We start from the raw sequence: 15,409 nt of genomic DNA on the forward strand, positions 1-15,409 counted from the left end.
GACCCTGGCATCCAAGGGAAGAGAAGGAAAAACAGGGCCAGCAATATGTACTTACATGCTTTTCAAAGGCTGGCAAATTGTTTGAACACGTCAATTGAAGAATTTCAAGCAATGTAAAAGGAGAAAACGAAGCAACAAATGTTCAAGATTGGACAACTTCAACACTCACCCTGACATCGGCAAACTGGTTGATGTAGCTATTGAGTGGAATCATCACTTGGTCATTCATTTTTCTGTGATAGTCGTCCCAAAGAAGCTCCAGGGTCTGTAATGAATTGTTCTTCATGAAAAACATTCTTGCAAGCCGCACACATGCAGTGTATGGTTGGTCATTGATAAGAATGAGACAAACGCCACTAAGAAAGGTTACTACTGAACCGGTGCCTCGAAAACTCTTTCCCTTTCTTGCGAGAGAAAAGCGGGATGATTGGCCAGCACGCACCTGTGCCTTGACGGGGATCTGTTCATGGCCGACCCACTCCTGCTCGTAGATTTCGCTGAGCGTGTCCATGAGTGCCTTGCTGGCCAGCTGCAGGCTCTTGATGCACAGCACATAGTTTTTGAACTCCTTCTGCAGCTTGGCCGCCGCCGTCTGCAGTGGGGAAGGGCAAAGGCACGATACGAGCTCAGAGCCAAGCCTGTCGGGTAGGGAAAGCTTCAATGCTGGCGCAGTCAGAATTTCATAGCAAAGGAAGGAAGGCAAGGGCAGCTCTCTTTCCTTCTGGAAGGGCCCAGGAAAATCTGTCAGTCACGTCAGACGTGTTTCGAACAAATGTCCCTCTTTTTTTTTTATTGTGCTTTCACAAAAAGCCTCGAACCTGTTTTGGATGAGTTTTCCTTAACTGGAGACTACTGCAAAAGTATTAATTTCAATCGTTTATTCCTTAAAGGAATGCTTCATAAACAAATGTGTGACTCCAGTGGACGGTATTAACTGTGCCTACTCCAACTCCACACCTGGATTTGCCTCTTACGTGTAAATCTGAATGGCAACAACAAAAGCAGGCTATGCCGCCAAGCAAAACCTTAAGTTTGAAAAAAGTGCTGCATCATGCCAAAATGCAAAGCAGAAAAACCATGCACGGCGTGCATACAGAATAATACCGGACAGCCAATAAACCGCAAAAAAATTGCTTCTTCATTGGTTTGAAGGCACCCTGCTTCCTTTTCCACCACTGTGTAAAGCTCTTACCATGATCGTCAACAACTCAAGCTCAAAAGCTTAACTACAAGCCCGCTCCAGACGGTGGCACACAGGTGCTGTTAGCCTTGACTGAGATGTAACACAGCTAGCATAGTACAGTGATGAAAATGCCAAATGCAGATGGCAGAACTCGAAATGAGTGTAGGTTATCTGAATTGATGGGTGGCAGAGGAGTGGGCATTGACCCAAGTCACTCTACGGCCCTCACCACTTTCAATATGCTTCAATATGTGCCCTTCCCTTAGCAGTCAGCACAGGCGGCTAAGCAAGTTTTTGTAGAAGACAACTGCAGAGAATCAGACTGGAATGGGGACATCTCAAAACGCAAAAACTTCTAAGTGCGAATGCACTTTATAAGCGACCCTGAATTCCGGCGACCGCCGTCTGTCCACATAGCAACAGCTGCGGGTGCGCGCGCTCCTCGTCTTCCTTGGCAACGGGGGGAGATGGGCGCGCGCTGCCTGGCCGCTGACATGGCACATACCCACGTGGGGGATTGGCCAGGAATCTCCTCGTCTTCCTTGGCAACGGGGGGAGATGGGCGCGCGCTGCCTGGCCGCTGACATGGCACATACCCACGTGGGGGATTGGCCAGGAATCGGGCGTGAGAAGGGCTAATGCACCCGCTTAAAGGAGTACTGACACGAAATTTCAAAGCTGAGATCCGCTCTAGCAATCAAGTACAACGACAACACAAATAGGTGTCTGTGAATAAATGCATTTTTATTTCTTTGTAGTTGTGTGTGTGTGTGTGTGATCTCTCTTTCGCGAACATTACCGAACCGCGCAAATTCAACTCGTGCATTCGCACTTTCACATTCTTCCCCTCGGGGAAATGCGGGGAAATTTTTGTCCCAATGGTGTTGCTCATCCTGTAGTTTTCCTTAGTTTCTGCCATTACTTATATTTAAAAAAAATTAATTCTAATTAATTAAATTTTCACACCCTGAAACATTCGATGCTGAAGACCTTACGCCAATACACGCATTTGACATGAATGTCTGAAAAAGCCTCCATAGTGTGCTGAAAAAAGCTTGTTGGTTTAGACAACCAGTTATACATTAGGTCTCAACTCGAAAACGCGTTCTCGTAACTGAAGGTCAATTTAAAGGCTGTTGGTCCACCGCACCATAGAAGAGAAAAACTCGCAACTAAAAAAGTGTTTGGCAGTTTGCCCGCTTCTCTTATTGATTGAAATGATAAAATCAGACAACGAATGACACATGATACTGGCCGCACAGTTTGCCTACGGCCCCGAAAGAAAATTATCAGTTAAATACTGAGAGAATCCTGGCTTTGTTGCACCTAAAAGAGTTGGTGTATAAATGACCAGCCTTGTTACTCATGGTAAAAATGAATCTAAAAAAAAAAAAACGCGCAAATTAACGGGGACAGGAACACATGAAGACAGCGCAAGCGTTCGTGTCCCGGTTAATTTGAAGCGTTTTTTTTTTTTAGATGCATCATTACTAACTCACCCAACTTTAAACCCTTTTTCATGCTAGAAAGCTGCAAGGCAGCAATAAAAGCTTAACATTATCACCTGTAAAATCTAAAAACGTGAGCGCCGTATTATTCCTGCAAAACACGGCCTAAAAGGTGAGAAAAGTTGCTCTGCATATCGCTCGAGCACTAGTGAAGATGCGCCCACATCACTGTCCAGCAAACTCCTCCCTTTCCAAACCGCGTGCCAGGCTGCTAGCGTCGCAGCTTGCTTCACTGCGTGACAGGCGCAACAGACGGTGAAGCCAGCTCAACAGGACACGAGAAAGCGGGGGTTTTGAGCGCACGTAGCCAGCTCTAACAACCATCGCTTCCTTGCGTTTACGGCAACCAGAACATCAATTAAAACGACAGCACTTGAAATAAGCGGGCAAAATTCTGGGAGAAATAGAGAAAAAAACTGTGGTTGATTCCTCTGTCATAGGAATAGGTAAAACACGAAAATGAAATGTGCAGCGAAATCTGCAGCTAAGCATGATATGAGGGTCCGGAGCTGTCTTTGGGCGTGCTTGGCGAGCGACGTCCTGCTGGCGAGTCGCTTCGGCAAAGGTGTACTGGCGTCATTTCCGTGACGCACATGACGTCAGGGAAATATTGGTGAATCCCGGCATAAAACACGTTCATGTTAACATATAAAACCCGGAAACGAACAACCCTAAGCATAACGTACTCGATGATGATGATGATGATGATTTCTATTGGTTTCCCCTTTGTATCGGGGTGATGACATGTCATCTTACCAAAAAAGACTAATATACCTATGTTTTACACTTTTGGTTCAATACTAGCGCTGCTTAGGGCAGGCACAAAAAGCTTATTAGGCACAAAATACTTTTTTTTCCTGTTACAAGTGGTAACTGTCCTAGGCAATATTCCCCTCTCTGCTTTTCGTCCACCAGCATTCTAATCTTCTTTTCGTCCCCTCGACAGCCTTGAAGTTAACTTCCTCTGTGATACCTTTAAATCCTAGGGCTTCTGACAGCCCAATATTCCCTTCATGTAGATTTGGATGGATACCCTCACATTCTAGCACGATGTGCCGCATAGTTTCTGTTTCTTTTCCGCAGACCACGCATACCCCATCATTTTGTGAATACTTCCCCACAAAACTCTTAGTTCGCAGGCAACCTGCTCTTGCCTCAAAAAGCAAAGCACTGCCCTGGGAATTATCGTAGAAATTTTCCTTTCTGATGTTCATCTTCTCAGCCCTGTACATCTCTAACGACGTTTTGGCTTCCATTTTTTCCCTCCATTTATTCGTTTCAAACTGCCTTGCCTCTTTTTTGGTTACCTTGGCTGTTTTGGATTCCCCACTGTTCTTTCCGTATTTCATCGTTAGCCTTCTAGTCTTTCTTAACCACTGCGTGTCCACGCTTTTCAAGTATAGGTACCCAAAAACCTTAGCTGCCCACCTTCGTTGATCCATTGCCCTCAACCTCATCTCAAAGCATATTTTACTCTGAGCTTCTCTAACGTCTAACTTCTAACTCTAACTCTAACTCCTTAGTACTAAAGGTTGCTTCCCCGCAAGAAGACCCTGCGTGCAGGGGTGCACCCTTTACAGGCCGCTTGCTTCGTTGTACTGGCAACATTTCCGTGACGGATATGACGCCAGGGAAATCTTCGCGTATCCGGGAATAAAACACTTTCGTGTTAAAAAAATGTATGTGCGAGTGTCTCACCTGTTGCCTTGTGAAATTGTACAGGTACACTTCGAAGACCTCATCCTTCGTTTTGTCCGCCCGTCCAAGGTTTTGCAGTATCTGTGAACAGAAGAACAAAAATGGAAAAGAAACTTATTCAGTGTTTCCATAAAAGTTGGATTTGAAATAACCTTTTCAGCCCAGCGGCAGATTTTACGAAGCATTACGGAGCATGAAAATCCATGATGTGATGCACTTTACTGTATGTATATTGAAATGCTTCGAACTAAGGTTCTAAGCATCGAGAAGGGCGCATGACTAGTGTTTATTTAGGAAACCTAGATTACAAAAGATGCGATGAACTCTCCCAAGAGAGGGACATTTTTGCATAGCGACTGTCGGAAACCGAGGTGTCGCGAACTGTAAACCGAACTAAGTCGACACTTCTATTTCCGATACTGGTAGCCCAAAATTTTCATCGCCCGTCTCTCTTTCCCCTCTCAACCTGATATAGCGCAAGATAAAAACAACAACAAAAAAAAAAAAACAATGTGCCTGAAGGCGTACTTTGGAGACCCACAACCACCAGCAATGGTCCAGATTCCTACAATTTCTCTGCTATGACCTAGCTACGGTCTTGGAATATAAATGCGCTCTGAAATGAGCAGTTGCAGCATTGATGAGCAATTTTTAATCAATTAAGGGAAGTTACATTTCTAATGTAACGTCTACCTGGCTGTGTAAATCATCGGCGGAAATTATGTGTGTTCCTCCCAGTTTCTTTTAGAACTCCATGCACAAAAATGGAAGCTGTAATCACATCGATTAATCCTGCAATTTTTTTTCTCTTTTCATGCGCAGATTCAATCGTAAAATTAAGGCTAAACCCAGCTTAACCCATATGGGTTGGACAGGTTTCCCCAGGAATTTTATCGCGCGTGTTACCGAAGTTCGTAAGGGGGCAGAAGATATAATTACAAAAGCATGGCGACGCCAACTAACCACGCGCCGACAGCAAGTCGGGTTCGTTTCCCTCAAAGCGCCCACTGCCCTCTCCATCGTATTACGTGTACTGTAACTGAGACATAAATTTAAAAGAAATTCAAGTTTTGGGGGCTTAACGCACGGAAGGTACACGTCCGCTATGAGGCGCGCCTAGTGTAGGACTCCGGATTAATTTCGGCCACCTGGGGATTTTTAACGCGCACCCGAATCTGCACACACGGGCGTTCTTTGCTTTTCGCCTCCGCCTGAGAAGCCACCGCCGCGCCGGGAATCGAACCGGTGTCCGTGGGCTCAGTCACCGCTGAGTCACCGCGGCGGGTGCCACTGAAAAATGACTGGGTTGCCGGAAACGGGCTGGAAGTTTTTTCCAGCATTAACCACACCACTTTGTAACATGTCGAGTTGACAGCAATGCACACAAAACGAGACATAACCAAAATTTATGACGTCGGCTGCAGCGCGACTGCTGGTTGGGGTGAGTCTGCAGAGCTTTAAACTGCTGTAGAAACAGTGTGTCATACCGCAGGGCCTTCGCGCGCCTAGCGGTTCCATGCGGCGAAAAATAGCGCGCAAGCCCGCTCCTCATCCGCCTTCCGGCACGGGAAGACACGTCTTGTTGTGCCCATCAAAAAACAACGTTGGCCGCCGGAAGCTGCCGTCCGTCCGGTAAACGCTGCACGGCAAAGCAACCTCCCGCCGTACTGCATTTGTGTCCTCTTATGTTTCCCGCTTACACAGCGTTTCGGTTATGCCGTTGCCCCGACCCCAGCCAATGCTTCTCGCCAGTCAAGCCTTGGCTCAAAGGGTGTCCAGGCCGTCTAGCAGTTCACTGACAAAAAAAAAAAAAAAAAAAAAGTTGCGTGAGCAACACAACGGACAAGTCGACAAAATTTTCGTCGCTATTTAACAAAGCGAGCGACAGAGAAGCATAAAACGACAGGGTGGAGAGAACGCGTGGAGAGATTCGAGAGTGGGAAGAGCGCCGTTGCCAAGACGCGAGTCGAAGCACGACGCGCCGGTTCGGTTACGCGGCGTTTGAAAGAGTGTTGCAGTCAGTGCATGGTGGCAAAAGTGGAAGGAAGGGTCCGAACGACGGCTATAAAGAAGGCACAGACGGCCAATGCCCCTGCTAAAGCGAGCAAAAATGACCTGCGAGTCGGTTGGATTGTTAAGCCATGGGTTGGCACGGTGTACGACGGACGCGCGAGAAACAGCTTGTTGCGGACTTCTGAAACCCGAGCGAGGCGTGAGCACCGGGCCGAGCCTCAGGTTCGCGAGTGAGAGGGACGAGACGCTTTCAGATCCAGAAATTGATCGTAAATTAGGTTTGAGTCGTTATCGCGTGATTTCACTGACCGCCGCTTTGACATGGGCGCATTCGGGATAAGTATGGACGGTGTCGAAAAGGAATGACGAAGGGCAAATCAAATAAGGTGGATCATTTTACTGTATACTGAGTGCAGAGTCCTTCCGAGTACACCGAGTACAGAGTCCCGTATTCTCAGTCCCATTTGCTCCCTCCAATTGGCTGAGGGGAGGATTCCGCAATGCATATGCATGGGGAAATAGACATTTCAAGGATCTCAGTCTCGAGTGGAGGAAAGACTCAGGATACCAGGGTTAGAGTACTTATGAACTTGTACACAACACTGTGACAGCCTCGGAGCAAAGAACTCCAGATATCATCAAAGCAACGATGACGGTAAACATTGCTAACGCATGAACGGCAAGTGTTCGCAAAGGCTGTCGGTAAACAAAGAACGGCGAGTGGTAGAGAGGCATCCTGCATCAGAATACTTCATACACGTGCACCACGTGGAAACAGGAACATAAACACCCATGATAGCATAACAAAACTCTAAATTGCTCTCCCAAGATGCAACTAAATTCCTTTTTTCATGCCTGTGCGCGGGATCATGCACCTGGCGCTCACAAAATACGTAAATTAGTGCATTTTGTCATTTGGATCGGATACATTTCCCCAAAGCACATCGCGAAAACGCTCGCCACGACTCATCCCCGCTCATTATAGCACTGCGACGGCGCACCGATCAAAACCTAGAAGAATCAAAAGCTATGTCAAGGAGTAGCGCCGATACCCAGGAGGTCAAGGGTTCGATGCCTGGACGTACAGTACCGATGAAACCTTCTCGCACTAAAACAAAAAGAATGGCGACAACCTCAGGCCATGAGTGGTTGAAGTATTTACAGAACTCTAGATAAGTACTGCTCCCAAAAAAACCCCAGCGGCCTCCTGGCCGGCATCCTTCTGAGCACGATGGCTGTTGCACATGTGTGGCCCCTGAAGCGGAGGCCAGTCATTCTTCATTCGGCTCCTTATAAGGAACAGTGACGCTTAATTGCGCTTTTCCCTTCCGTATACACGCATGAAACGAGGAACGGGGCCCGGCTTCTTATAAAGGAGGCACGCGCACCTGAACACTCTTCGTCACGCACCACAGTGATGCTTCCAGCATTATACAACAACGCATTTCAGTTCGGTTCTCCACCCGAAAAACATTTCGCCCCATATATCATCGACACGTTCGGCCCGGAGTTCTTTCCTTCTACGCCGCAAACCACTGGCTTGCCGAATTACCAAACAAACTAAAAAAGAAACGGGCGCAGCTTGCACTAGTGGTGCAAAGGTGGAGAAACAGCGGAGCTGGGGGTCGACCTATAGCTTCTTCCGGTTTAGCAGAGCCTCGCAAAACCTAGCGAAAATTGGCAAAGTCTTGTTAGGTTTTGCGATGTCCTTGCTAGGCCGCGTTAAGTGTTGAGGGGTTTGGAGGCCAAGTTTGGCCGGATTGTAAAGGCCGTCCTGGTCGGTCCCCCACACTGGCATCGGATCCCAGGGGGAAGCTATGTCGACCCCCAGCTCCGCTGTTTGTCCAGCCTTGCACCTCTAGTGCAAGCTGCGCCATTTCTTTCGCGTTTTAGTAGCCCAAGAAAGACTATCATATTTAAAAGGGTACAGCAAGGGGTGCGCATACGCATATGCCGCTTGTGCTCACACTCAAGCCGGCTTCACTGTTATAATACACTATATGCGGTGGTGCACCCTTTACAGGCGGCGCAGTTTTTTTTTTCTTCTAAGAACACCGGACCGGACCGAAATAACGAGCGATTGATGGCAGGTAATTAGCGTATCCATGACTGCCCCTATGAGGAGGAGGAGGAAGAGGATGGGGAGGACCATGGTCCACCGACTCTCGTGGGCATCACGATGTAAATCTACCTCCTATTAACGTCCCCTTGTTCTTGCGAGGAGCGAGACGAGGAAGGGGATCATGATCCTATAAGTGATGTAGGTGTATCCCCACGCGCGTACGTACAGATTTTTTTTAGTAGTCAGGCGTACTTTGTACCTTCATCCTCAACAGCCTTGTCCACCGCAGGACAAAGAGGCTCCTAGGAGCTTCCAGCCAGCAAGTTTTCAGAGTGCATTCTCTTCCCCTTAATTTTCCTCGTTCGTTCCCTCCATCGAGTCTCTTGAACTTCCCTTGTTCCGTTTGGCGTCCCTTAGTAGCCATTATTCTGTTAAACGGATTGTCCACCTGCTGTTCGCAATTCGCACGACATAACCTGTCCAACTCCACTTCCGTTTAAATTTGAACCCCAAGAGTCAAGAGGAAAAAATAAAGGGGGGTGGGGGCAGGGCAGGGGCCTTCGCGAGTTCCCCGTTGCTAAGGGAACGCAGGGCTGCAGACCCGAATCACCCACGCGTGTTTGAAGGAAGCGAAATTGGGCCCAGTCTCGGCGGAGCCAGGGGCAACGGACAGCAGCAAGCAGGCTGGCAGAGAAGGGAGACTCGGTCGACCTTAGCCGCGGACACGAGCCGTAGTAGAGCAGCAGCCCCGGCGGCGGCGGGCATGCCACAAGGTGCCGCGTTCACGGAAAGCGGGGACCCGAAATAGCGGTTGCCACCGTCGCCCGACGTCGCCAGGACGCGAACGAGCGCCCTCGGGCCCGGGTGGGGCGGCGGCTATTTTGGATCTCTCGCGGCCGCGGCTGCCGCGCGGAAAGGCCCAGCCTCGATGAAAGGGACCACCACCACCACCCGTGCGTCCCCTCCTCCCTGATGTGTCGCGCTCTCTGCCCGCAGAAAGCTATTAGCTTATTGCCGGAGAGGAGGGGACACTAATGCAGCAGAGGCATTAAGCTCCCAACGTGGCGGCCAGCAAGCAGTCTGGCTTCTTGGCGGAGTTCATTTCCATTCTAGGGGACTGCAGACGACTGCAGACGGTCCCGCTCGACAGCGTGCAGTCACAGACCCACGGAAATTTAGATGCGATAGCGCTTATGGGGGATCGTAGCGCAAGTGCATGCCACACCCTTGACCCCTACGTTCGCATCCTGACAGGAACTGCCGGAGGGGACATTGGGACTAGTGTTAACTCCACCTGCACAGGCGCAACGCCCTCCAACATTCCTTCAGCACATGTGGGCTGTGTTCACCTCTCCTATGTGTCCTGCACTAATTGCGCTGTGTCTCACAGGAATGTGCTATATTGTCACTTCCAGTTTCGGCTTTGCTTTTGCTATAGACTTGCCAGGTGGCATCCGCGTTAAAAAAAATCTTTGGGAGTCTTACGCGCCGAAGCTACACCTTGGCTGTGAGGCGGGCCGCAGCGGAGGGCTCCGGATTACTTTATACAATACCTAACGATCTTTAACGTGCGCCGAAACTTCTACCACGGGCGTTTCAGTCTTTAACCTCCATCATAAAAACCACCGCGCGGCTCAAACCCGCGTACCGATGCTCAACAGCACAGCGCCTTAGTTACTGAGCTATATACGTGTGAGCACTGTAAATTAAAATAAAGCAGTTTATCTACGGCAGCGGTGATACCAACATAGTCATCATTGTGATGTGGCGGCAGGTGCCGCTGATAATCAAGACACGGAACCAGGTTGCGGATCTGCGGTAAAAGCACTTCACTCGCCTTTCCCAATTTATTACCCCCCTGCCCATTTTTTTAGAACACGCCGTTATGGTCCCCGTTACGGTCGAATGGCAAATGAGCCTGTGTGTAGCGGGTTGGACAGCTGTTAGCGGTGTTCCAAAGCATCGAAGCGTTCGTTCCGCGCCTGTTGTGCCCACTTTGGAGCGGAACAATGGCTGTAGAGTCTCCTTGCCACTCGCGATTCACCGGAGCGGAGGACAGCACGACAATCAGTCAGCGCGCACTGCGGTACGGCCCCGCCTGCAGACTCGCTGGCCGGCAACAGCATGCATGGTCTGGTGGCGCTTGCCAGCAGCCCGGCGAACGGAAGCAAACTTGGCCCTAATGCGGAGTTCGCCACATTGCCCGGTTTTCAACCTTGTTTGATAACTCGGCATGTACCAAATGAGAGGCTGTTTCCAAACTCCTGCATGCCGCTTCCGCTGTTTTTTTTTTTTTTTTTTTTTTTCGTGCCCCGGTCAGTCCGGGGTTCTCTCTACAAGACCTCTGCAAGTTCAGTCAGCACATAACGTGGAAGCAGTTGCGGAGGGAAACGACTCCAAGTCCTGGACTGAGGACCCCACAGGCCTCTTCCCTTCGAGGCTTTCGCAAGCACTTTGTTAGTAGATGTGCCTGGGCCATCGCAATGACAAATACTTTCAGATCACGAGAGAGTGAGGACGGTGCGCGTCTCAATCCTGCCTCGCACGCAATGTCGCGTTTAAAGGTGCTTGTTTGTCGCCCCCGAAGGCGGGCAGAGAAGCAGCCTGTTCCAGTCTTACATTACCAGTGTCTCATTAAATCTACCAGGTAACTCTCACTTTCCTTATGGGGGCAGAGGGCACGGATGGCCAGCAAGATCCAAGGCATACCGACAGGAGAGTGCCCTAACACCAGCGCCTAGACTCAGACCAATTAAGTTTACTCATTACATTTTTCCCTCGAAGCACCAAACTTTACGGGTCGCCATACCAGGCCGTTAGACGTGCAGCATGCAAGAAAGCGGCGTCGATATCTATCCCATCAGCAGATTTGATCACGCAAGTTTGATAGAAATTAAGGCACTGCACCAACCCCCGTGCTTCCCTGACAGCATCGTCTAGCCGAACTAAAAGCCGAGAACTCGCACCCTACAAGCACGCACAGGTCGACAACAATGGTTCAAGGTGGACAGCGACGGAGAACGTAACGAGAATTAAGGGTTCGTACAACTTGCCACGACTTTCACCGTCCATCCAAAGCTGCGTCTTCTCAATCCGCACCCCCCCCCCTCCCCACCTTATTTTTAACGGCAATGCAGGGCTTTGACAAAGGCTACGACAATCAGGGCTCCAATTTTGAGGCCACGCCTCCATAAGGCGCTCACGGCTCGTACCCTACGCGTGCTTCCCAAGCGCCCGGGTCGAGTTACGGAGTGAACCAGGGGGTAGAACACCGGGCCGAGACCCACGGCCGCATGCATGTGCAGTGAGCGCGAAGCAGCAGCGGCCTCGGAGGGTGACACGCCGTGCGTATACGCGCGTACACCAGCCTAATGACCTTGCTCTGCTGAGAAAAGTCGGCCGAGCGGGACAGGTTCGCCACGCGGAAGATCAACAGCGGCGCGTGACACGAATTGCAGGGAGAAAACCCGTTCCCAGCCAGAGTGCACGCACGGCCCGCTGCAGCCGCCGCAGGTCGCCGCAGCAGCGCGAGCAATGCGCACCAAAGGCGGCTGACCCCGACAATGCGCAATTAAAACCGACCGCCCCACGCAGCTGCTGCCAGCGCTGCAGGGGACCGGGCGAGATCTGCGGGGACACATCGCGACATGCGCACGCACAGCGCCGCAATATTGTCTGTTTCAAAAAAAAAAAAAAAAAAAAAAAGAAAACTTACATTGGGGCAGAACGTGTCGACGCAATACCTGGTCTATGAGGCGCGCTCTGTTGCAGAGAGCTTCATAAACAGCCACCGCCACTGGAATTTAGGGGCCGATACGCGGGAAAATTGAATGTGGACCACCGCAACCGCAAGCACGGAAATGAACAGCATGCGTACGAAGCGCGCGAATATACGGCTGAATGGTCGCCACGAGCTTTGACCTTCACGAGCCACAAGCATCGCGATTTGTCGCCAATTCATTGCGCACTGACCAGCACAACAACGGACGCTGAATAAATGGTCGGCTGCTTCTACCCACGAGATGCGGGCCTGTCCGCACGAAGAGAATTGGGGCGCTTGGACACAGTTCATACAGCGAGCAGCACCAGGGCGGGTTACTTAAGAGAGAAAATCAAGTACAAAGTGGCCCTGTTCACCCGTACAGGGGAAACGAATAGGAAGGGAAAAGGTCTTACGACGCAGCTAGGAAAGAAACTTACAGGCACCAAAGGCTGGACGCTGACAGCCTAAGTAGACCATCGGCGGCTGTCACTGCAAAACAACGCTGCAGCAGCGAAGGGCGCGCAATCCCCCCCCCCCCCCCCCCCCCCCCCCCCGGTTGAGAGAACTCGTCTCCCGGGCATCGTGGTTAGCAATGACGCTCAAGTGGGCACGCTCGTGAAATCTGCTGCGTAGGATAAGTTGCACGACGCTACTACCGGAGTGTATACCTAGGAGCGGGTCTAGAAGCAGAGGAAAGCGAGTAACTGTAAGGTCAAACAACGGTTCTGACAGCGGCCGAGATGTAAGCACTGGGAGGTCACCGCTCGTAAAGGAACAATGGAGTGGCGTTCGCCAAACGGCTAAGGCCAGTTTATTTTTCTGTTCCCTTTTTGAACACACAGGGGTAACAGAGACTGAGACAGGAACGAGTGCATTGCAGTTGTCTACGGAATGCGAAGCACTCATAAATTGAGTGATAAATCAACGGCGGGATATGTATATTCAAATCTCGCCTCTCCCTACTACCATGTCAGGAGGACCTGCACGATCGAGCAGCTCACCAGCCGAAACAGTACGACACATATGATGATCGGATGAAATTGGCGATAAAAATCACCGCAGGCCCATCCCACCGACCAGCAATCGTCGACCCGGGGCCCCCTAAAGCGGTGCGTGCGTAGTCCACTGGACTGTCTCGCTGCGAGCGTCTTGCGGTCGCACGCGGCAACGAGACAGGGCGCCGGTGCACCCACCGGGCCAGACCGCGGGGCGGACAGGGTGTCAGCGCAAGCTCCACGTGCGTCCCGACGTCAACCGTGGAAGAGACAAAACAGCGGGGGCCGGTCAGCTGGGAGGCCTCACAACGGCGCCGGAACTGATGCGCGCGCCGGCAAACGCGGCAGCAGAGGAAGCCCCGCGTCGCCCTTCCCGCGGCGCTCACCGGAACAGCGCGCCGTGACGAGGGCGCATTATTCGCGTCGGCGGCGGCAGCAGCCGTACAGCGCACGCGGTTGTTGTACATTCGGGACCTCCCGACGTCGCGCGGAAGCCGCCCAAGCCGCTCGGCGACAGCGATTCCCGCGCTCGACGGGACGTGGTCGGTGCACACGTAATTGCCTGCTCGTCGCACGCACCGGTAGAAAAAAAAGAAAAGAAAAGAAAGAGAAAACCGACAACGCGTATTTCCGGAGTGCCGAAGACCAACTCAACTAATCTGATACTTTGTTTCATTCGCCACAAAGAAAGCGACTAGCAGAATGAGGGCGCGCTGGCCGGTTGACTGCACACATCACTATTTCAAAACGTGCAGGACCCTCATTGCACCAACTCTAACGGCCCAAACGCGAATTTCCTAGCTTCCTCTCCAGACGCACGTTGCTATCGCAGACGCTAAGACGGAGGAGGTTCCCCACCTGCTAGCCAGGAATCAAGATGGCGATAACGCGGCACAAGTTCGCCATGCAGTTCTCACTCTGCTGGTGGTGGGATGGCCAGTTCTGCTGGGACCTTATTTTCTTCACCTACCCTCCCTCGAGTGAAATCCATAAAAGTTCGCTTTGGGTACACAGTGTACAGACACATCGCAAGCAAAAAAAAAAAAAAAATCATGCACCCATCCGTCTAACGACGACAATGGTTGAACGCGAAGCCTTCTCGTGACGGATGCTTCGCTTGTCTGCGTTTTCCAAACCGCTTCGAACATGTCGCGATGGAGCAATCGGATAGACGCCGGCTTCGTAACGCGAGGGACCCAAGTTCGATTCCGGCCACGGGAAGAGTTTACTTTTTTTCTTTTTCACCCACGATCATTCATCGTCAGAGAAAGTTGGCTTTCCTGCAGGGCGTTTTCGCGTTACAAAAGCATCAGTGAGAACAGCAAAGCTTCGCTTTAAAACGGCAAGTCAGTCTGTGCTGAGAGTGGCCGAACAGTCAACCACGGCCTAAGCGCTCGACTGCAGCACATTTTCCGATACTCGCCGACAAAGGAAAAAGAAAATGTGGGATGCCTGTAAGGGGGCGCTTGCAAAAGGAAGGAGGAGGAGGAGAACTGCTGCAGCACGAACAAAGCCAGAGTGCACCGCAAAAGGTCCCGCCTGCGGTTTCCAACCCCGGGACCGTCTCTTGTATACCTACATTACATTGCACTTTCGGAAATAAACTTTGACGACCCGTATTCTTGGGGCGCCGCCGAGGAGACGATAGGCGCGGCGAGGAAGAGGCAGAGCGGCGCTCTGGACGAGTAGTGGGAGGGTCCCTGACCTCTGGCAGCCCGCCGTCCCAAGGCTCGCGTTCGTTGCTCGAGACGACGCCGACACGGCGCTTTCATTACAAACCTGCGCCGACACGCTTCGGCGGCCGCAGCGTCCCACCACTTCCGGGAAAAAACGGCGCGCTCCGCCCGCGAGGAGCGGAGAACCGGCGTAACACAGACGTCCTTATCATCTCGGGCCCCGCAATCCAAAGGCTGTTGTAGCCGAAGGGAAAACCATCGCGGATGTAAAGCAGAACCGATTGGGAGCGGCAAGGTTCCTTCGGCAAAGACCGTTTAGCCCTTGCTGGACAGGCAGTACGCCTCAGGCGCAAACAAGCACACGGAACCCAGCCTTAGTCCCACAGAACCTGCCGGTGTTCTCACCGACTGATGACAACTTTTTATAATCCTTGAATTTAGTCACGAAATTATGCCTTTCTGTCTGCGCAGGTTTGGCTAAACCAAGGTGCCAGATTTATATTATATAATA

The 15,409-nt window shown here is 51.1% G+C and overlaps 1 protein-coding gene across 1 annotated transcript in view; it reads right to left on the reverse strand.

The window, feature by feature from the left end:
* The window catches only part of Amph (amphiphysin), an 80,076-nt gene that overhangs the window by 33,122 nt on the left and 31,545 nt on the right, over positions 1 to 15,409 (reverse strand). The window contains 3 exon segments of the mRNA XM_077706215.1: positions 170 to 265; positions 443 to 592; positions 4,390 to 4,470. Of these exon segments, the coding sequence (XP_077562341.1) occupies positions 170 to 265; positions 443 to 592; positions 4,390 to 4,470 (327 nt within the window).

The sequence above is a fragment of the Haemaphysalis longicornis genome, unplaced genomic scaffold, assembly GCF_048455015.1.
Source record: "Haemaphysalis longicornis isolate Haplotype H1 unplaced genomic scaffold, Haemaphysalis longicornis Haplotype H1 scaffold_4, whole genome shotgun sequence".
Taxonomy (NCBI): domain Eukaryota; kingdom Metazoa; phylum Arthropoda; class Arachnida; order Ixodida; family Ixodidae; genus Haemaphysalis; species Haemaphysalis longicornis.